We start from the raw sequence: 23116 nt of genomic DNA, 5'->3' as shown, positions 1-23116 counted from the left end.
CAAGAGAAAGCACTATTATTACACACCATTAGGCGTCCAGAATATCCTGCGCCAACGTCGGCAATGTCAGCTTTCCCGTCAGCTGGTACGTGGTTAGTTAGGCCCGCTACATGGGGTGGAGGGAGAAATGGCATGGCGTAATGGGGGAATGAACTGCAATGGGGCAGGAGACAGGCATTACTCTAGATTATTATAGGGCTCGGGGCTGTTTGGCAGTGCAGGCGAGGGTTGGCCGGTGGCAGCGGTAAGAATGGACTAGAGAGATGTGTAAAGGAATACCCCGGTTGATTCGCAGTTAGAAGGAGGTTTCACCACTTGTCGTCGATAATGATACCACCAAAAACACGTGTAACACGGCTACAAGAAGAGAGAAGAAACTGACGCACACTTCAATACGCATATGCGTGTATTAAATGATAGAGTGGTTTCTGAGTATAGTGCCTCGAATGTGCCTTCGACTTTCCCTGGCTTCTTCCTCTTGTGAAGTGCAAGTTCCTTCTTAAATGATGAACTATCTACTAGCAGAGCTCTCAGCTTTCAGTGTAATCGATCTCTTGGTCGCAGTTGGCAACCACGGCAATTAATGCAGCCGCAGTGAAACAAGTAGGTCAGACTGAATTTGAATAATTCCTTCGTTCGTGTGCACCACCTGAAAGCACGAGTACAACCCATCGCTTCCTGCAGTCGGAAAGTATATACTAAGCAGGATTAGAGAATACGTGTTTTGTTATACCAGACCGGCAACAACGCACCAGGATTCAGTACCGTAGGGGAGGCTCGCGAACTGAGTTCCAAGTTTACTCATGCTCAAGATTGTCTGGTGGGGATGCCGGATTTTTCATAAAATGTTGTGCCTCTGAGTAGGCAAAATTTTTACTTATTATATTGTTGAGCTTTACTTACATGTAGGCGGGAGTTGTGATGGGGTGCGATGAGTTGTGGATGAGGAATCTGGCAAGACTGCAAATGGGTCCGGGTAGTGTGCCCTTGAAATGACACAAGCGCCAAAGCTGTAGTGGAACGATGTTGTGGCATCCGTAGCTATATCGGGCCTCGCGCCATGAACGGTGCACGGGGGAGCGTGATCGCGATCTAAGTGACTTAGTGTTGCTTAGTACCCTTGATATGAGCGTTTCCTCTGCTCTTTGATTCTTGGATTAGTAGGGCCAACATGCCATCAAGTTTTTGCGTGCCACGTCTTATCGTGCGCTATATATTCATGCTTTTCACTACGGACACATTATACGTGTGACAGCCTCTCCAGGTTGAAATATTTAAGTGCCATTATTATAATTTATTGAGTAATTGCGTCACGTTCATGTTCCGAGATCACATGGGTGCTTTGTTCTGCTTTCTCTTTTTAGTGGGACTCACATGCATACAAGGAACATATGATCGTCCGGTCATAAGTGCAAACTTCATTTTCTCCGTCTGCAACACGCTTATTGCACAAATAGCTGGAAGCGATTTTGGCGGCGAAGTGAACGTGTTCTACGGTGAGATGGCAAACGTGTGGTCGCGAAAATGCACATTTTTGTCGCAATGGGGACCTTTTCTTGTTGCTGGCTCCATTAATTTTTACGCACATTCCTTCAAGAGAGCAATAAAGCTATACGAAAAAACGTCTGAAGAGCTACATGCATGAGTAAATTTTTTAAGGCGGCCGAATTTAATTACAACGCGTGCATATGATTTACACGCAGAAATGTTTAGCGGTGCTTTCTGATCAATCAGCATTAAAACCAGCTTTGCGCATTCAGGTAATAGCTAATTAATATTACTTTGTCCAGATCTTTCTTGCTATGAATGAGAGCGAACAATGAAGTGCATAATGTATTGTTAGTAGTGGCGTATTTGCTCTTTGAATCTTATTAAGGCCATTAGACGAGGTGCAGAGTAGAGGAATGTACATGTGATTAGTCGGTAGGCTTTAACATGAGGCTAAAAATAGAAGAATTTTAAAATAGAAGATCTCGAAACGAAGCCTGGAACTAAAATCGCAGCTCCCGAAACGCTGTTTAATCTTTGGCAGTCTAAGCCGAGGGATTCAATTTTACTTCGCTGATTATTTGTTTCCTGGGCAGCTCTTTATGCTGGCTCTCCTGAGAATTTCAAATATTTAGTGACAATCTTCAATTGTAGAGGCTGCGGGATAGGTTTGATAGGCTTGCCTAAAAGCAACCGTTTAGGGGATCAGGGTGCGTTTAAAAATTCAAGAAATATCACATGCGCAACAAACGGCATCAAAATTCAAGCAATAATGTCACTCATCGGTACGGACCGTAGGGAAGACGCATTCAAATGCCCAGGTGCTCGAAGTATTTCAGAGCATGCCCTGTTGATATCATGGCTCATGGAATCTCACCAGTAGTAGAAGCAGCAGCAGCAAAGGTCACTATTACCATCCAGACTCGACGAAGACGTAACCAGTCCGTGCACGTGGCCGGTGCCTTGTGCCTCGTGATAATTTTTCGCTCTCGACAAGTGTGAGCCAAGTCCATTTTCACGACACTGAAGATAATAATAATAATAATAATAATAATAATAATAATAATAATAATAATAATAATAATAATAATAATAATAATAATAATAATAATAATAATAATAATAATAATAACTTTATTCGCATCATGCATACATGATGCCAGAGGCCTACGGAAAAAGCTGTCACAACGGCAGCTTGACAAGGCCACAGACCCCCGCACTGGCAACATCACACAGTGGTCAGCAAAATATATAACTAAACACAGAAATTCGCACACTAGTTAATTTGAGCACAGAAAGGGGAAAAACATAAAACGACGGCATCGAACTTTTCAGAAAACCGCGCTACAGGTCAGGAACTACAAGTTACATGCATCAAGATTCCACCATACATCGGAAAAATAAATAATAGTCAGCATTCACAATCAACAAAACAAAAGTTATTACATTGAAACAGATAACCTATACAAAGCATCATTCGGAAAGAGCATAAAATTCCGACAAGTGTTTATCGCCGGAAATGAAACTACAACGAGAGAACTAGCGATATTAAGTTATTTTTTTAATTACTAAAGTGATCACGAAGTTTCTTGAAAGTAATGTTCTCGGGTTCTATATTGTCCTTGTGCAGTGCGTTTAACAATCTTGGAAGCCGGTTTTTTAGCATTTGCAAACCATACGTAGTCTTGCACGTGTCCACTTGCCATCGCTCAAACTTTCGCGTGTTATATGTAGTGGAGTGAGTGTTTAGGTTTGATAGGTGGCTTAAAAAACACGTATTATTCTTCACCTCGTTTATATATTGTTTGCTGAGGCGGTAGTAATATGTCTTAGTAACAGGTAATACATTATATGCTGCAAATAAGGGTTCAGAGGGATAGCACATAGGAATGTTTGCAACGGCACGTACGAGCGTTTTTGCAGAGTATCAATTGTATGAAGATTTCCTTGTGTTGTAGAGGCCCAACCTAAATGGCAGTAAAGTCTTGAACAAAATAAGGCATTATACAGTAACATCATTACATTACAGGGTAGTATACTTTGTTTCGGTATATCAGTCCAACTACTTGCGAGAGTTTCTTTGCTTTGGGCACGGAGGACGCGGATTGGCAATGACGCTAACCAGCACCCTGTTCTGCGTTCTGCAGGGCATTTTCCAGATCGGTGCACCTACGGCAACGAGCGGCTACACGTGCGGGTACGGAAGCGATATCGTCGGCGTCGATCAACTTCATCCGGATTGCAATGTTGGACAGATGACAGCACATTTATTTCCTGGCGACCTGACTCTGCTAGCGACACCACCTGGTAGTCGCAGTGTGACGTCACCTTGGAACACCACTATAAAAGCAGCACCTCACCATTTCGTCTTCTGTGGGCACGGCGGACGCGGATTGGCAATGACGCTAACCAGCACCCTGTTCTGCGTTCTGCAGGGCATTTTCCAGATCGGTGCACCTACGGCAACGAGCGGCTACACGTGCGGGTACGGAAGCGATATCGTCGGCGTCGATCAACTTCATCCGGATTGCAATGTTGGACAGATGACAGCACATTTATTTCCTGGCGACCTGACTCTGCTAGCGACACCACCTGGTAGTCGCAGTGTGACGTCACCTTGGAACACCACTATAAAAGCAGCACCTCACCATTTCGTCTTCTGTGGGCACGGCGGACGCGGATTGGCAATGACGCTAACCAGCACCCTGTTCTGCGTTCTGCAGGTTAGTCCCCACAGTAGTTCTTTACGGACTGATTGTCGTGGCATTATTGTCCTGCCGTGCCCACGGAAGTGTCTTGACCTTGCCTATGAATGTCTTCTTGTGTGCAAGTTGCTTCTCAGCGGGGACATTGAAACGAACCCAGGTCCCACGCAGAAGGAAATGTTTGAAGAGTTGCTTGAGGGTCAAGCTGTTATCCGTAACGATATTTCAGACATGAAAGTCCAAATATCTAACATCGAAACATTGATAAACAGCCTTCAACAGACGTACACTCAACTTGACAGAAGGTTATCTGAATCTGCTGCGACGGAAGGGGATCAGGTTCAAACTACTCTAAAGTCTATAGAAAACGTTATTGGCTTCCAGTCAAAGAAACTAACTGATCTCGAAGACAGAAATAGGCGGTCAAACGTAATTATTCATGGCATTTCGGAATGCGACGATGAAACGGAAGCGGCCCTGAAGGAAAAAGTTCTCACCGAGGTAATGAGGGATAAGCTACAGGTACAGTGCGAATCAATCGGCCGCATTCATAGGCTCGGCCGACAAGGAAGCAAACGACCGGTAATCATCTATCTGCAAGATTTTAACGAAAAGAAACTTATATTTCAAAACTGCAGCAAGCTTAAAGATTCAGGCATGTCTGTACAAAACGATTACTCGCAAGCAACGCTAAAGAAACGGAAGCTCCTGTGGGAAAGTGCGAAAGAGGAGAAACTGCAGGGTAAAAAAGTACACCTACTTCATGATAAACTTAAGGTCGATAAAGATTTGTTCTTTTGGGATGAGACAATAAACATGCGCGTCAAGATTAACAATCAACGCTCTGAGCAGCCCGAGCCTTGACGCCTTTCCAAAGAATATGACAAGCACTTGCGTATAATCAACTTAAATGCCCGTAGCGTAGTAAACAAAACCGAACCTCTCGAGGTTTCTTTACTAGAACATGACCCACATATTGCCGTCATAACTGAGACGTGGCTGCGGACTGAAATAGCCGACGAGGATGTCTTTCCTAATTCTTACCAAGTTTTTCGTATGGATCGGCCTTTCAGGGGAGGTGGCGTTGCAGTCCTAATTAAAGGCCACATACAGGCTGTTCTCTTGGAGGAAATTCCCGGCCTTGAATGTTTGTGCTTAAATATCTCATGCTGGGGCCATAACTTCATTCTGATTGCCATTTATAGACCTCCTGATGCCTCAGCTGATTATCTGTTAAAACTGGAAGAGCACATGTCTCGGTTCCAAAGAAGCAAATTACTAGTTATTGGTGACCTAAACCTAGCAGGCGTTAATTGGGAGCGTTTTGAATCCCTTCCTCAAAATAGCAATAATTTAAACAATGTACTTATCATGATGTTAACGCATGACCTAATTCAAATAGTCCAGGAACCGACCCGTGTGCAAGGAACTAGCAAATCTGTATTGGATTTGGTATTTTTGCCTAGAGGACTACCTGAATACACTGTTGAAGTTGTGGAAGGCATCTCTGACCACCTGCTTGTTAGTGTTCGCTTGCTCATAGTCGCTTGTACTCAATCTAATAACCCTGTGAAACGTTCTTTCAAAGACTACTCACGTGCAGATGATGCATCCATTATAGAACATTTGGAAACATGCCTGATCGATTTTAATGATACTGATTTGAACGCACTTTGGCGCCGCTTTAAAGATATGTGCCACTACTGTATAGATAAGTTTGTGCCGAGCAAACGTAAACTTGCTCATAGAAAAACGCCGTGGATGACGCGTGAAATAATCCACTTAAAGAGAAAGATAAAAAGGTTAAAGAAACGGCGCATGCATTTAGATCATTTAAAGGACTTAAAGGAAGGGCTTGCACGCGCAGTACACTCTTCGAAAGAACACTATTTTAATACAGTGCTTCCAAATTTCATTATAGAGGAACCAAAAAAGTTTTGGAATTATATAAGCGAAAAAAAGAAACCAGTGTCGCAAATTTTGGTTGATGGTTCTGTAGTTACCGATCACGGGGATATTGCGCACCACTTCAATGAGTACTTTCACAGTGTGTTTTCAAAATCCGGTGCTTGTACATCCAATGACGCAGTGTTTGACCTCTGTGATGTAAATTTTGTTTCATACCCTGGCGTAGTTTCAATGCTACTGAATTTAAAAACTAAATCATCATGTGGTCCCGACAACCTTCCTAACGTCTTCCTGAAGCGATATGCTGAATCTGTTGCAAAGTTTCTAGTTATTATATTTCGTATTTCATTACTTCATGGACGCCTACCGAGCGACTGGAAGATAGCCAGAGTTGTGCCAATACACAAGAAAGGTGACCGTGCATTATTACAAAATTACCGTCCAATATCACTTACATCATCATGTTGTAAACTAATCGAACATATTATTGCCAACCAGATTAATGAATTTTTAGATGCGCACGCAGTCCTCTCTAATTTCCAGCACGGGTTTAGAAAAGGATACTCAACAATTACACAACTAGTGACAGTTATACATGCACTCGCTTCATGTCTTGATAAGAACGGCCAGATTGATGCAATATTTCTTGACTTCAGCAAAGCTTTCGATAGAGTTCCCCGTGACAAACTGATATTAAAACTCAGACGCATTGGCCTCCCGGAAATTTTGATCATATGGATATCAAATTATTTAATCAATCGCTACCAATTTGTCGCAGTTAATGAGCAACAATCAGGTTGCCTTCCAGTCGGCTCTGGCGTGCCTCAAGGAAGTGTGCTGGGGCCATTATTATTTTTATTGTATATTAATGACATTACCACTGAACTTGATCCGAATGTGCAAATCAGGTTGTTTGCGGATGATTGTGTGCTCTTTCATGAAATAACTTCAATTGACGACCAAATCCATCTTAACTCCTCTCTTGCTAAGATTTTTGAATGGTGTGAAACGTGGGACATGCAACTTAACACTGATAAGACCGTCTTTCTTCGCTTATCTCGCAAAAAAGCTCCTCTTTCTTTTAACTACAGGCTAGGTTCGTCGCCTTTGCTGGAAGAGACTAAATATAAGTATTTGGGTGTCACACTTACTAACACTTTATCATGGAATTTACATATAGATAACATCTGCTCTTCTGCACTCCGCAAACTATACTTCTTAAGACATAAGCTTAAAACTTCTCCCCCTAGCGTAAAATTACTTGCTTACAATTCACTGATTAGACCGAAACTCGAATACGCATGTGTTGTCTGGGATCCGTTTACTAAACACAATATCACCCGCCTAGAAAAGGTACAGAGAAAAGCTGTAAGGTTTATTTACTCTAAATTTTCCCCGTATGACTCACCCTCTGAAATAATGCAGGTTAATGGTATTCAATGTCTTGCACAACGAAGAAAAAATTTACGTTTGGAATTTCTTTACTTGCTTTGGAAACAGGAATTAGCTATTAACCCTGCCCCATATCTGTCGCTTTCAACGTCGAGGTATACACGCCACCATCATCCTAATTCTTTGACGCCGTATTTTGCACGAACAGATTTATTCAAGTTTTCATTTTTTCCTCGCACAGTAACGGACTGGAATGATTCTTTATTGCCTTTCGCCACACTTTGATGTTTACTAACTTTGTTATTATTGTTTTGTTTGTCAATTTACCCACCCTGCTTGGACCTGTATAAGGTTTGCAGTATTCAATAAAGAAAGAAAGAAAATAATTGATATGCTCATCCAAAGACAAGGTCTCGTGAAAACAACACCTAATGTTTTAATACAAGGTACTATTTCAACTGGGGTTGAATTTAGTAAGACACTTTAATGTACTGCTATGCTTCTCTGTCTGGCATGAAATAAAGCTGCCTTTGTTTTTTGTACATTTATTTTTAAAAGGTTTTCTTCTGTCCACTTTTCTAGCTTAGCGAGAATTTCGTTAGCATGAAGAATTACTTGGTGGGTTTCTTTTGATGACAAAAATACACTTGTGTCAACTGCGCAGATGACAAATTTCACTGCTGCAGCTATACTGACAATATCATTTATGTAGAGATTAAAAACAAAAGGCCCCAAAATACTGCCTTGCGGCATGCCACAAGGAACTGCTAGAGACTGAGTAAAACCCTTCTATGTCTACTATTTGCTTTCTATTTTTTAAGTATGACTGGATTAGTGATGCAGCTACGCCCCGAAACCCACACCTTTCTAGCTTCTTAAGCAGCAAATCATGATTGATAAGGTCAAAGGCCCTTGAAAAGTCTATAAACATGCCTAGTATGACGTTTCCTTTTTCAATATGGTCTAAAATGTACTCTTTTTGTGCAAGAAGTGCCGATTCAGTGCTAAGGCCTTTACGGAAACCATACTGGCAATTAACTATTATATTATGTTTCTCTATAATTTTTAAAAATCGTTTGAGAATAATTTTTTCAAGTGCCTTTGATTGGACAGGTGATATGGAAACTGGTCGGTAATTTCCCATATTATTCTTGTCACCTTTCTTATAAAGTACCTTCACACGAGTAATCTGCATTTGGTGTGGAAATACCGCTTGTGCAAGGCATAAATTGAATACATAAGTTATGCAGGGTGCAAGAAAAGAGATGACATGTTTCAAGGGCTTCACTTGCAACCCATCAATATAAATAGCTATGCTATTATCTAGGCTACCTTTTACTTCTGTTACCTCGGCGTCGCTAACAGGATCAAGGAAAACTGAGCTGCTATTGCAATAAACATTTTCTAGATTATTATGCACTGTAATTTGATCAGCAGTGTTCACAATAGGATTATTAAAAGCATCAGCTAACGCTTTGCCTGACAACTTGGTGCCATTGTCTTTAATTTCGCGAACTGACTCATTCCTAACGTTGTAGTTTAACAGTGAGTGTAGGTTACTCCATAGCGCATTGGACCGTCCAGAAAGTGAGGTGAATAAGTTATTAAAATGCTGTTTCCGTGCTCGTTTCACCTCTTTATCTAAACGATTGCGGTAAGTTCTAAATTTCTTCAAATCTTCTGGGTCATTGCTCTTAATAAACCTGCTAAACATTCTGTTTTTCTCCTGTATTTTCGTTGCCAGGTCAGGGGTTATCTATGGTTTACGGATTTTTGTGTTTTTTTTCGGCTGTACAAAAGGGAAACAGTCTGCATATATGGGTTTAAGAATATTGACACCGCCATTCGTCGTCATCGCTCTCATGAAAACACGACCGCGCGGAATGCGCGCGAGCTCGCCTTGAGTAAAAAAAGAAGCCGAAGTGTGGGGCAAGCGAACGCTCGGCTTTAGGGCTGGTACCGACGTCCACTGCAGTCGCCTTCTTTGACGTACCCAACCGTACTGAACCATGCGTGACATCTGGTGGAGGTGCTGGGAAACGCATTCCATGCCTCGGACTCCTCCAGCAAGCAGGGATTCAAGTCCTCGAGGGCCATCTGCCATCGAGGTGACGCCTGTACACCACGGCAGCCGCCGGCTCCAAGGCCTTCAACCCGAGTTTGGGCTCCTGGAGTCTCGTTCGACCCAATCGGTTCGTCCAGCGCCATCGTCGACGACCGTCCAGCCCGAAATAGGCATGCAGACGACGATTAGCGCACCTTCCGTTGTGCTGCAGCAGCCTCGGGAGCCACCGATCTTCGAAGGCTCTCCAGGCGAAGACCCGGAAGACTGGCTGGAGAAATTTGAACGCGTGGCCCGATACAACAGGTGGGCAGATGACTCCAAGCTTCAGCACGTATTCTTTTCGCTGGAGGGCGCAGCTCGTACGTGGTTTGAGAACCGGGAGTCGTCCATAACAACGTGGAATGTATTTAAAGAGCAGTTCCTGAAAGATTTCACCACGGTGCTTCGAAGAGAACGGGCCGATCTGCTCCTTCAGTCTCAAATTCAGCTCCCAAATGAAGGCGTGCTTGCGTACTTCGAGGAGATGGCGAAGTTATTTCGCCGATCTGACCCGGATATGACCGAGCAGAAGAAACTTCGGTACCTTATGCGAGGTGTAAACAAGCAAATCTTCGCCGGACTGGTGCGCAATCCACCGAGCACTGTAGCAGAATTTCTGTCGGAGGCAACTACCATGGAAAAGACTCTCGATATGCGGTTGCGGCAATACGAGCGTCAGCCTTTCGCCGCCATGACTGCTGCAGCCACTGAAGTCAATGCTACTGACGCGCTCCGCGAAATCGTGCGCGCTGTCGTTCGCGAGGAGCTCCAGAAGCTGTTCCCGGCTAGCCGCCTGCGCCAACGGTTTCTACCCTCTCCGAGGTTATTCGGGAAGAGGTGCAACAGGCGCTTACAACCCCAGCTCCCTTTCAGCCGTCTACAGCCCCAACGCTAATGACGTACGCCGCTGTTGCTCGTCGCGCACCACCGCCGTCGCCGAGTCGCCTTCAGGAAGCCCCGGCCTCTTTTCGGCCGCCACCACCTGCTCGTCCTGCTCCAGCGTATTCCCCCCGTAAAAGTGACATCTGGCGCACTCAGAACTACCGTCCACTCTGCTATCACTGGGGTGAGCCGGGACACCTGTACCGCAATTGCCGGTATCGTTAGATGGGCCTGCAGGGGTTCCCTACCGATGCACCCCGCCCGCAGCCTGGGCAGCGACCCAGGGAAATCAACGACTATCTTGCCGAATCTACCGGCGGGACACGAGGGTCGCCATCACCTCGTCGTTTCTCTTCTCCTCGTCGTTCTTACGGTGACTTTCCGCGGGGAAGGTCGCCAAGCCCCCGCCAGGAAAACTGAAAGCAGCAACCTTTGAGGGGGAGGTTGCTCGCCGACGAAATGTAACAGACCCTCCTACGCCGCAACTACGTGGCCACCCGATGCCACGACCGACTGCTGTCCAACACCGTGATACGCCGACTCGACGTGAATGCCACCTGACGAATCGAAGTAAACCCGCGCCGCACCGCAGCCGTGACCGAACACCGCGCCGTACCTCTTACACGACGTCTACGACAGCAAACCTGAGTATTTCCCTCGACGGAACAGACGTCACTGCACTCGTCGACACAGGGGCGGATTACTCTATCCTCAGTGGAAATTTCGCCGCAACTCTGAAAAAGGTCACCACTCCATGGATGGGCCCACATATTCGTACAGCTGGGGGTCACTTAGTTACACCGACCGGGACTTGCACATCAAGAATAGCAGTTCAAGGCGCAACCTACCTGGCCACGTTCGTTATACTCGAACATTGTTCACGTCCTGTCCTCTTTAAAATCCAGAGCATCCTTGCCTAACCTTGAAACTAGAAGAAAAATATCTCCACTATGCCTATTCCACAAGTTCTATCATTCACCTTTAGGATCATCTATCATATCAACAGCTCATCGTCCTTCTAGCCGCAACAACCACATCAAGACCGTATACCCACCCGCTGCAAGAACTACATCTCATTTCCGTTCTTTTTTTGTCATATCATCTCGGGACTGGAACGATCTGCCGCCGGAAGCCGTACTCATCGTCAACTGCATCGACTTCAAGAAAAAGATTGAGGCCATCCTTATGTAATCAGTAATCTTTATGTATCCTGTAATCTTTATGTATCCTGTAATCTTTATGTATCCTGATCTTTATGTAGTCTGTAATCTTTATATAATCTGCATGTAATCCGCCCATCCCTCATGTAATGCCCCACAACCGGGGCCTTTGAGGTAATAAATAAATAAATAAATAAATAAACGTGACGTCATTCTCGGGATGGATTTCTTGACCGAGAATGGAGCGGTCATCAACCTCCAGTCAAAGGCCGTGTGTTTCCCCACAGGGAACGCAATCCACAGAGATCCAGACCATCCGACCGCACTTTGCATCCTGGATGACCACGTCACCATCCCACCTCGTTCGAGTATCATGGTTTCTGTCGGCGCCAAGACTGTGCGGAATTTCGAAGGCGTCGCGGAAGGCAACCAGATCTTGCTTTTTGCCAGGAGCCTTGCTGTCGCCAGAGGAGTCGTTCATCTCGTCGACGGTGAAACAGAAGTGCTGATAACCAATTTCGGTGGTGCACACCAACATCTGAACGTGGGAACCGTTGTGGCTCACGTTGATGCCATCGCCCATGTCAGCAGCACACCAAGTATCTCGACAATGTCGTTGTCGCAACAGCAGAGCCCAGTCACTTGTTTCACGTTCGACGTCAATCCAGCACTCTCCCCGACGCAGCAACAACAAGTTAAAAATCTGCTTCTGCGCTACGGCGACACCTTCTCGGTATCATCACGTGTTGGACGAACTCACCTAGCGAAGCATCGCAATATTACGGACGATAACGTGCACCCTCTCTGACAGTCCCCCTACCGAGTGTCTCCCGCTGAACGCGACGCTATTGGCCGCCAAGTCAAGGAAATGCTCCGCAACGACGTAATTCGTCCTTCCCGGAGGCGTGTTCGCCAAATGCAGCCGGTACAGCCAGCGATGACAGCGCCGCCCACCGGCAGGTAGCAGCCACATTAAGGCTGGGTTATAAATATTCATTCAGAACGATGGCTTGACATCGCCGCTATGGCGCAGTGGATTAGATGCGCCGTGTTGTGCATGGAAGGTCGGCCGTTCGACTCCGCTCTCTGTACTGTAATTTTATTGTTTTTTCATTTCATTTTTTTTCAATTTTTTTCCCTTTTAGGTCGCAAATCGTGATGCTTAGTGGCATATAACGCCGTTAATGAGGATTTATTATCCCTTTTAGGTAAGCCGTTGTGACAATCTTCAGTCACCGTGATCAATTCACCGTGTTTTCAAGCCATGTGGCTGTACAGGCTGCAGTTGGCGAATACGCTTCCCGGAGTCCCTGGGCAGCGCCAGTCGTCCTTGTGAAGAAGAAAGACGGAACATTGCGGTTCTGTGTAGATTACCGTCGCTTAAACAAAATTACCAAAAAGGATGTCTATCCTCTGCCCCGGATCGACGACGCTCTGGAACGCCTCTGTAGCGCGAAATACTTCTCTTCGATGGACCTCAAGTCAGGTTACTGGCAAATTGAGGTCGATGAGCGGTACCGTGAAAAAACAGCTTTTATTACTCCAGATGGCCTGTATGAATTTACGGCCATGCCCTTTGGACTGTGCTCTGCACCGGCAACTTTCCAACGCCTCATGGATACCGTCCTTGCCGATTTAAAATGGCAGACGTGTCTCGTCTATCTTGACGATGTTGTCGTCTTCACCCCGACTTTCCAGGAGCATCTTCACCGCCTCGAATTGGTACTACAAGCAATAAGGTCTTCTGGACTCACGCTCAAGAATGAGAAATGCCACTTTGCGTATACAGAGCTGAAGTTCTTAGGGCACGTTGTGAATCAAGCCGGTGTTCAGCTCTATCCTGAAAAAACAACTGGTATTGCCCATTTTCCGCCGCCGCAAGACCTGAAAGCTGTCAGCCGTTTTCTTGGATTGTGCGCGTATTACCGTCGCTTCGTGAAAGATTTTGCTTGCATTGCCGAGTCGCTGACGCGCCTAACAAGGTCGGACACACCTTTCAGATGGGAAGCAGCGCAAGAAAATGCATTCCGCAGCCTTCAGAGCCTCCTGCAGGCGCCTCCCGTTCTGGCTCACTTCGACGTAAACGCCGACACGGAGCTCCATACTGATGCCAGCAACATCGGCTTAGGTGCTCTCCTGGTCCAGATCCAAGCAGGTCAAGAACGGGTCATCGCTTACGCAAGTCGGTGTTTGTCACCAGCCGAATCAAACTATTCCGCTACCGAGAAGGAATGCCTTGCCATTGTCTGGGCCACTTCGAAATTCCGACCGTACCTTTACGGCAAAAATTTTAAGGTGGTGACCGATCATCATGCGTTATGCTGGCTCGCAAGCCTCAAAGACCCGTCCGCTCGCCTCGTCCGATGGAGTCTGCGGCTCCAGGAATACGACATGACTGTCGTGTACAAATCCGGGCGCAAGCACTCTGACGCCGATTGTCTGTACCGCGCCCCAGGAGATCCTTCTACCGACGCCTGTAATGATGACGACATCTTACTGAGTGCTCTCAGCGCCTCCTGCCTCGCTGACCAACAATTCGCCGACCTCGAACTTCGAGATGTCATGGAATTTCTCAACGGCAGCAACACGACCGCCCCACGCGCTTTCAGGCGCGTGTTGCCATCTTTACGCATCCGCAATGGTCTTCTGGTCAAGAAAAATTTCGCTACAAACAATACGCAATACGCGCAATGAAACCCTCCAAGCCGCCCATGACGAACCCACTTCTGGACATTTGGGCATAGCCCGTATGCTAGCCCGAATCCAAGAGAATTACTACTGGCCTCGTCTCCGTGCTGATGTCACTCACTACGTCAGAATGTGCCGAGCCTGTCAGCGTCGCAAGGTACCGTCAACCAAACAAGCTGGGTTCTTGATGCCCATTAGACCACCCACAAGGCCCTTCCAACAAATAGGAATGGACATGCTGGGTCCGTTCCCACGTTCGAACTCTGGCAACAAATGGATAATTGTCGCGACGGACTACCTTACCCGCTATGCCGAAACGTCAGCTCTACCCAGCGGCGCCGCTTTAGAAGTCGCCAAGTTCTTCGTGCATCAGATCGTACTCCGCCATGGGGCACCTGAAGTGCTGATCACTGACAGAGGCCCTGCGTTCATGGCTGAGCTGCTGCAGGAGATCTTGGTTTAGTCATACCGACCACCGCCGCACAACGTCGTACCATCCTCAGACGAACGGGTTGACTGAAAGACTGAACCGAACCCTTAATGACATGATTTCCATGTACGTCGATATTGAACACAAATCGTGGGACGAAGTGCTTCCTTATGTCACCTTCGCCTACAATACGGCCATGCAAGAAACAACGCAGATGTCCCCATTCCACCTCGTTTACGGCCGTGCAGTGACGACGATGCTCGACGCAATGTTACCACATCTGGACGACTCTAGCCTTCACACTGATACCTACACGTTCCTGGAACGCGCCGAAGCTGCTCGCCAACTGGCCAATGTTCGAATTCAGGACCAACAACTTCGAGATGCAGATCGCTACAATCGGCGCCGTCATGACGTCCATTATGCGCCTGGCGACGGTGTTTGGGTGTGGTTCCCCATTTGGCGACGAGGACTGAGCGAAAAACTCCTCCATCGCTACTTCAGACCATACCGCGTGGTCAGGTCATTAGGCGACCTCAACTACGAGGTCATTCCCGATGGATTTCAGAAGTCCCGACGATCTCCATGCCCTGAAGTGGTTCACGTGGCCCGCCTGAAGCCTTATCACGAGCGGTAGCCTCGCCCACTAATCCACTTCATTCCTTCCGACCTCTCCACTCACTCCCAGCATCGGGACGATACTTCTTTTCGCCGGGGAGGAATGACACCGCCATTCGTCGTCATCGCTCTCATGAAAACACGACCGCGCGGAATGCGCGCGAGCTCGCCTTGAGTAAAGAAAGAAGCCGAAGTGTGGGGCAAGCGAACGCTCGGCTTTAGGGATGGTACCGACGTCCACGGCAGTCGCCTTCTTTGACGTACCCAACCGTACTGAACCACGCGTGACAATATTACACAGTTCCTCATAAGCTGCGCATGCATCTGTTTTCTTATACACATTATCCCAAGATGTTGAAATCTTTTCTAGAAATAAGGAAATATTCTGCGGTGTAACACGTTGTATTAAATTTGCGGGCGAATTTTTCTTTGTGCGGAACGTTTTGCTACAGCACAAAGAAATAGGCATGTGGTCACTCAACTGAGCCGTTAGAACACCTGCTTTCTCTCCAGTGTTATATTTGTAACAAAAACATCAATTAATGTCGACGTATTCAGAGTAACCCTTGTTGGAAGATTAATGACATTGGCAAGGCCATTCGCCCTCAAGAAAACACCCACTTTAACTTTTGCTGAATCACTGCTTAACATGTTTATATTTACGTCACCACCAAATATAACGTCTAAGTGATAATTATTTACAAATGAAAAGAAATCATCTAAGTATTCTAAAAATGGGGTCATCATTCCATTCGGAGGTCGATAACAAACCGCAAGTACAGTATTTTGTAATTTCAACGACAGGAATTCATAGTCACTTGTGCTTACACATAAAGTTTCTAGTAACTCGCAAGCGAAACTACTTTTGATCAAGATGCATACCCCACCTCCGCGTCCACTAGCCCGATTGACGTAAAAAGTGCGGTAGGAAGGTAAACGAAAGACACTTGTGTCATCTGTGCTCCATGTTTCTGTGAACATGATCACGTCAAATATGTTATCTAACAGCTGAAAAAAGAGACGTTCGGTTTCTTTATTTTTTACTGATCGTATGTTAAGGTGAAAGCACTTCAGTGATTTTTTATGGGCTTGTCCTAGGTGACTTTCAAGGCTGTGTGGCAGTACGTAACGTTCACCATTGGCGCCCGCCATGGTTACCAGTTAGTCATCTCTGAAACTGCCGTGCTTGTTATTTTAGCTTATCTAGATCACAAGAACTTAGCCACCGCGTTCCCTAGATCAATTTTGCGCACAACAACCCGTCCATTGTGGTGCCATACGAACTTAAAATCATTTATCTTTGCCCAGGTTTTCACTTGAAAACGCAGTGCGCGAGTTCGCTTTGTTATATTTTCCTGCAAAAACACCTTATCATCCTCATTGCTCAGTATTCGTCTGTTCTGCCACCTTTCATCCCGCTTTGCTTGTTTTGCAAAGCGACAAATTATGCCTGGCGTTTTGTCCTCCTTTGCTGGCAGTCGGTGGACCGCTACAATGTCATCCTGCTGGAGTTGTGGAAGCTCGGCCTTTGCAGCTAACATGTATATTTTTTCCAACAGATTTTCTTTCTGTCTTTGTGGGATTCCATGAAGCTCTAGGTTTAGCTTGCGGCTTTGCCATTCCAAATTGTCTACCTCGGTTTTCAGTTTCGTGACCTCATCTCGTGCCTCAAGGTTTCCTATTCTGCTTTTCACTTCCGCAATTTCCCGCTCATTCTTTTCTGTGCGTGCCAGAAGCCGATCGTATTGTTCGCTCATAAATTGAACAGCATCTTCTAAGCTCTCAACTGTTTCATTCAGCGGTAGCAATTGATCCAGCTTATCACTAATGGCTTTCAACCACACTCGTATGTCTTCCTGCGCTTCAGGCTCCTTCACCGCCTTTTCTGCCTGCGAACGTGGCTTAGAGCGTCGGCAATGCGTGCATCGCCATGCTTGTTTATAAGCTTCACCCTTCGACTTTACTGTGATGTCAGAAACGCCAGCACACTTTCCGGTATGGTATATGGAACCACATTCACTGCATGTCATTGATTTCCCGGAATCAGTGCATTCTTCCTCACACACGGTGCACTGTTCTACAGGCGACATCACACTGTGGCAGCAACAACAGCAGCAATACCAATAGCAAATGTTCCACAATAATGATGTCGTTACTAACCTGCAATATCACAGAAGTGCGGGCTTAGAGCGTTGAACTGCTTGCCGCTGCCGCTGCTGCCGAAGGATGGCACGCTCTCGGTGATCAGATTTATAGCTTGCCGGCGGGCGATGCTGGTGGCGGCTCCAAGCGGCGAAGATGGACTGGAGATAGGTGCTCCGAGATCTTGCTTGTCACGAGCTTGGAAATCCTGGCATCCTGGCGTGAATCTGTGGACGTCACACCAGCGCGCCGCCTGCAATATCACAGATTGCATCGTGAAGCGGTTTAATGATATGACATATGAGTGCCAGCATGGCAACAACCGCAACAGTTCTCATTTGGACGCCAGCGATGGCTTGGCACATTGTGATGTGCACACAAAATCGCCAAAAAATTTTGAACTCGGTACGTCCACAGTGGTGCGTCGGTGAGTGGAGCGCCGCGCGTGCCAGCCCACCGTTGCGCGTGTGCACGTGCGAATGGTGTGTGCGAGGCGACGACAACGAAGAGCGCGGCGATCATGAGGAGCGGAGAAGTGACGTGTCAGAAAAACCGATGTGTTGGAAAGGGTAGGATCTCGCCGGAAGCGGCAAGACTCTGGCCAGTAGACAGCTAAACATAAAAGTTAGCCTAATTTGGACTCCCGCACACGCGTCCATTCCTGGCAACGCCGCGGCCCACGCGTTAGCCCGAGCTCTCTACTTCCGGGTAGCTGTGGAGCCGCCCGACTGCCAGAATATGAACGAGCGTCTGAAAAATTATACGGAAATTGTTGAAAATTATAGGTTACAGAGGAGACTATTGTTTAGACGGATAAAAGTCTAAACAATAGGGAGGAAATCGCATGGCAACGCCTCTAACCTGGGAACTTCGTAAACCCGGTCTGGGCCTATCATGTTCATAAAGATAAAGAAAAAGATAAGTGCAAGCACTGTGGGGTGAGAGGGACCCTAGACCACATAATCTGGGAATGCGCTAGCTCCCCAGGGGCTAACGAAAACATAAATTGTAGAGAAACCTGGAAAGCCCTGCTGCGCAGCGAGGCCCCTGCTTCACAGCAACAAGCCATCCGCCTGGCGGAAGAAGCCGTTAGGAATAAAGACCTCTTCGCCTGCTTCTAATCGCAGAAGTTCCGGTCCCCGTCACCAAGGCCTGCGTGCCGGGGCCGGGGACGGAGACTAGGGGGCTTCCTTATCTGGCGGAAATTAAAGTGGTTATCATCATCATCATGTGTGAATGAAGACAGCAGAGCAGAGGTTGGGTCATTCAAGCGTGGAGGTTCATAAACATGTCGCGGTTCATAAACACATGTCCTTGCTGCCGACAAGGCATCCCCGCCTCTCCTGGGACGATTTCGTATCTGGTGAATTGTTTCCTTTAATCTTTTTAATGTGTTAATGTGTTGTACGCTTTTTGAGTGTGTGTTTTTCTTGGTGTTTTCGTTTCTTAATTGCTCTTTTCTTTAATATATAAATACGGCTTCGTGTTGTTTTGTTTGATCTATTTGTTCGCTTTTTCAAACCTGCACGCGACAGCGTTTACCTTCGGCAGTCGGGAACGCGTTACAAATTCGCGACATACTTTATTCGCATTAGGGTGGAGTGAATGGATGCAGCCGACTTCTAGCGCGGTGGCCAGGACGCAGCATGTATGCGGAGGCAATAAATGGAAACATCGTACGGGTCGAACACTGGACGAAGGCCGTACTGGTGCGGCACGCGACGGTGGCGGACAACAAGGGGAACAAAATGTTGTACTCAAAAATTTCTCAAGCACAATGTGAACCAGCCACAGCATGGTTATTCAACTTACCAGTGGTGTAGTCGATATATTTGAAATGTGTGCTCTAGTGCCTTACAAGATAAGCGCTCCGGCGTCAGCAACTCCACTTGCACTTAGCAATATTTACGACCATATTTATGGTGTTCACTGCTGTGTTGGGCTTTATAGTCAGTGTGACCTCATAGATAAATAGCCTAAAAAACTGAGAACGCTGCACACAATTAGTAGAGTTCATGCTTATTCAAGTCGTATCACAAGAAACGAGGATGTGCAAGACGGCTGCCAAGATTTCTCAAACGGGAATTTCTAAAGAGGTACACCATTGTCCATTACTGCTGCCACCCAGAAAATCCTGTCCCGAATGACCTCAATTCAGCGGAGATCGATCAGGTAACGGACATCATCACCAGTCATGTCAGTACGCAGCTCTACCGCAAACGAGGCTGCCTTTGCGTGGATGGTAATTAATGGCACGGGAGAGGGGTCTTAATTTCGGTCGCGTGCATTAGCTCCTATGCCCGAAAGAGAGTCACAGTGCGGATGCTAGTAAGTGCTTTATTGCTGGCCATTCTATGTTTCGGAAATCAGCATGAAATTCGCAACTGTTTGTTCCTGCTATTTCACGCTATATTATTGTGCTCAGGCTAACAAAAGTATACGTTAGCTACTAAGGGAGTAAATGCTCATTCGCATCCACCCAAGGAGAAGAGTGTGACTACAAAGGAAAGCTATCAAGCTTTTACGAAAGAATTGTAGAGTAACAAAAATTAATCCTCGTCCAGGATTTCGAACCATGAGCACCGCCTATACGGTTGAGTCTCTATTCTAGCGGGGCTAAGGACGAACGATAGCAGATCGCGAATTGATCTACATCTGGAAATGGGAACGGTACACGTGCAGTGTGTAGGGAATCCCGTAGTGTGGTGTATATTGGTATAAGCAGCTAATCAGTGGTTAAGATGTACGGAAGCGCGGCCATACGGCTACAAAACAGAGGTGTAATGGTTTCACAGAAACAGCATAATTGAACAATAATTCGTACTGGTCCGCGCTCCGAAACTGGTAACACCACCTACCCGAGGCATTTGTTTTATCAAATATGCTAACTACTAGGACTAGCACATGGTAGGGCCAGTTCAAATTCGTCAACAAGTCGAAGTGGGAATGATATGGGTTCAAAGCTTAGTGGAATTACCTGATTCCAGTATATAAATAAGAAAGAAATTCATAGGTTCCTAGTATCAGTGGCAACGAGATGATCAGAACTTAAAAGCAGCTTTCTGCGCGCGCACGAACTTTTGTTGGCGATCATCATCCCCACTTATTTTTTTATTGGTTTATTTTTGGTTTACAATGCATACGTAAACCAAGGACGAGCAGGCAAAAGGCGTTAAACAACACCTGACTAAGGCCTGCCCTCCTATACAAAAACAAACAACAAATTAAAACAAACATTGAAAGCATTTGACAGCAACCGACTTCGAACAGAAAAAAAAATGCAGGTTGAAATTAAATTGGCAGTAATATACAGATTTGATACCAAAAAAGATACAACGGTGTTTACTTATACAGCACTGTCACGAAAGTAGCATATCATGCACGGCTCTTTTATAGCTTCGGTCACTTCGTTTTTCCATTGCCATAGAAAGTAGCGGGGCGTAAGCATTTAAAACTCCTGGTAACATAAATGTCAACATTTGGTGGCCATAATTTGTACGGGACTTTGAAACATGGAAATTAGCTGTTCGGAAGTTATATAGTCCAGGCATGTGCAGATATGTGTTCTGAAACGTTTCTTTACTGTATTTTATTTGATTCTTTATGTATATAGCCAGTTTTTTGTCATACATTGTTTGTATTTTAAGTAACTTGTGCTTTCTAAAAACATCCCCTGTGTCTTGGCTTAGTGTAAGGTTGAATACAGCTCGGATAGCCCTTTTTTACAGCGCAAATAATTTTGCTATATTAGTAAGTGTTGTTGTTCCCCACACAAGTAGGCCGTAATGTATATAGGAGTGAACTAAAGAGTAGTATAGCTGTAGTTTGCATCTGACAGGTACAAGCATTCGTAGTCTGTTTATTATGCCCACTGACCGCGATACTTTACTGCGTAAATAATCTGAATGGTCATTCCACAGTAAGTGCTGCTCGAAAATTACTCCTAAAAATTTTATTGAATTTTCACGAAGTAGAATTGAATTTTGAAATTTCAGTTGAAAACTTTCAGTAATGATCTTGTTTTTGGCTCTAAATACGACATACTTAGTCTTTTAAACGTTTAGTTTCAATTGGTTAGATTCCAGCCATGAAGAAAGTTCTTGTAGCCATACATTTGCTTCTTTTTCTAAGATAGCCATATTATTTCCTGAAAAGAACACATTAGTATCATCTGCGTAAATAATAATATTCTTAGTCTGAGGTATGTTCACTATGTCGTTAATATACAGAAGGAACAGTATCGGTCCTAAAATAGAACCCTGTGGTACACCAACTACAATTTCCTCTGGTGTTAATGATACTGCGTTTATTTGGGTTATTTGAAAATGATTTTTTAAATAACTGGTGAGAAGCTCAAGAGCAAGGCCTCTTACCCCGTACCGTTCCAGCTTTTGGAGAAGGATATCGTGTTTTACCGAGTCGAAAGCTTTCTTTAAATCAAGAAAAATTCCTATTGTTACTAGTCTTCTTTCTATATTGTCAATTAGCTGTTCCTTAATATTGCCACGCGCCTAACGCGCCCCGCGGCCTCCGCGCGGAATCAAAGACGACGACGAAGCTGCGGTGGACTCTCGCGGGTATGTGCCATTCAGCCCGAGGTCATCATCATCATCATCATCGCCGCGCGCTTGTTCTGTTTGGTGTCGTGGAAGCTGGCTCTATCGTGGAAGTCTGTCGTGGAAGTCCTCCTTGCCTGCCAAGATGAACCGACTTCCGGCCACCTTGGAGTTACACGCACCTTATCCCGAATCCGGAAGAAATATTACTGGCCCAACCTAACTTCAAGTGTCAAGCATTATGTCCGGACATGCCGGCAATGCCAGCGGCGGAAAAAACCCGCGCTCAAGCCTCCTGGACTGCTTCAGTGCATCGAGCCACCACAAATACCATTCGACAAAGTCGGCATGGACCTTCTGGGGCCATTTCCTCTCTCGTCGTCCGGCCACAAGTGGATCGTAGTCGCCACAGACTACTTGACCCGCTACGCTGAAACAAAGGCCCTTGCTCGAGGTACTGCCGCCGAAGTTGCCCACTTCTTTATGCACGACATCGTGCTTAGATACGGCGCCCCATCGGCCATCATTGCTGACCGAGGCAAGGCGTTTACAGCCCGACTCCTACGAGACGTCTTAACGCTTAGCCATACTGCGCATCGACCAACAACAGCGTATCATCCCCAAACCAATGGTCTAACGGAACGGCTCAACAAAACATTGGCGGACATGATCTCGATGTACGTCGACGTTGAACACAAAACCTGGGATGAGGTCTTGCCGTACGTCACCTTCGCACATAATACCGCGAGGCAGGAAACCACCCAGTTCACCCCGTTCCGTCTCGTGTATGGCAAAGAGGTCCGCATGATGCTAGACGCCATGCTGCCGTATGGCGACGCAGAGCTCCCCCCTGAAGCAGGCCCGTCAGCTGGCCCGCTTGCACATCAAGGACCAGCAATCCGCCGATGCCCGACACTATAACCTTCGGCACAGGGACGTGCACTACGAGCCCGGCGACCACGTGCGGGTGTGGACACCCGTGCGCCGCAAGGGATTGTGCGAAAAGTTTATAAATAGGTATTTTGGCCCGTACAGAGTCCTGC

The 23116-nt window shown here is 46.2% G+C and overlaps 1 protein-coding gene and 2 pseudogenes across 1 annotated transcript; 2 read left to right on the top strand and 1 right to left on the bottom strand.

The window, feature by feature from the left end:
• The first annotated feature begins 1060 nt into the window (after window positions 1-1060).
• LOC149336129 (uncharacterized) overlaps window positions 1061-23116 on the top strand; it is a 568238-nt pseudogene continuing 546182 nt past the window's right edge.
• On the top strand, window positions 9675-10492 carry LOC149336133 (activity-regulated cytoskeleton-associated protein-like). Its single transcript, XM_089553605.1, has one exon. It carries the CDS (start codon window positions 9731-9733, stop codon window positions 10490-10492), a length of 762 nt encoding a protein of 253 aa, XP_089409731.1. The 5' UTR covers window positions 9675-9730.
• Window positions 16565-17465, bottom strand: LOC149336132 (uncharacterized; annotated as a pseudogene).

This window comes from Amblyomma mixtum, chromosome 7, assembly GCF_055824585.1.
Source record: "Amblyomma mixtum isolate Tamu chromosome 7, ASM5582458v1, whole genome shotgun sequence".
Lineage (NCBI taxonomy): Eukaryota > Metazoa > Arthropoda > Arachnida > Ixodida > Ixodidae > Amblyomma > Amblyomma mixtum.
The sequence above is the reverse complement of the archived record's forward strand: the minus strand, read 5'-3'. Positions and strand labels throughout refer to the sequence as shown.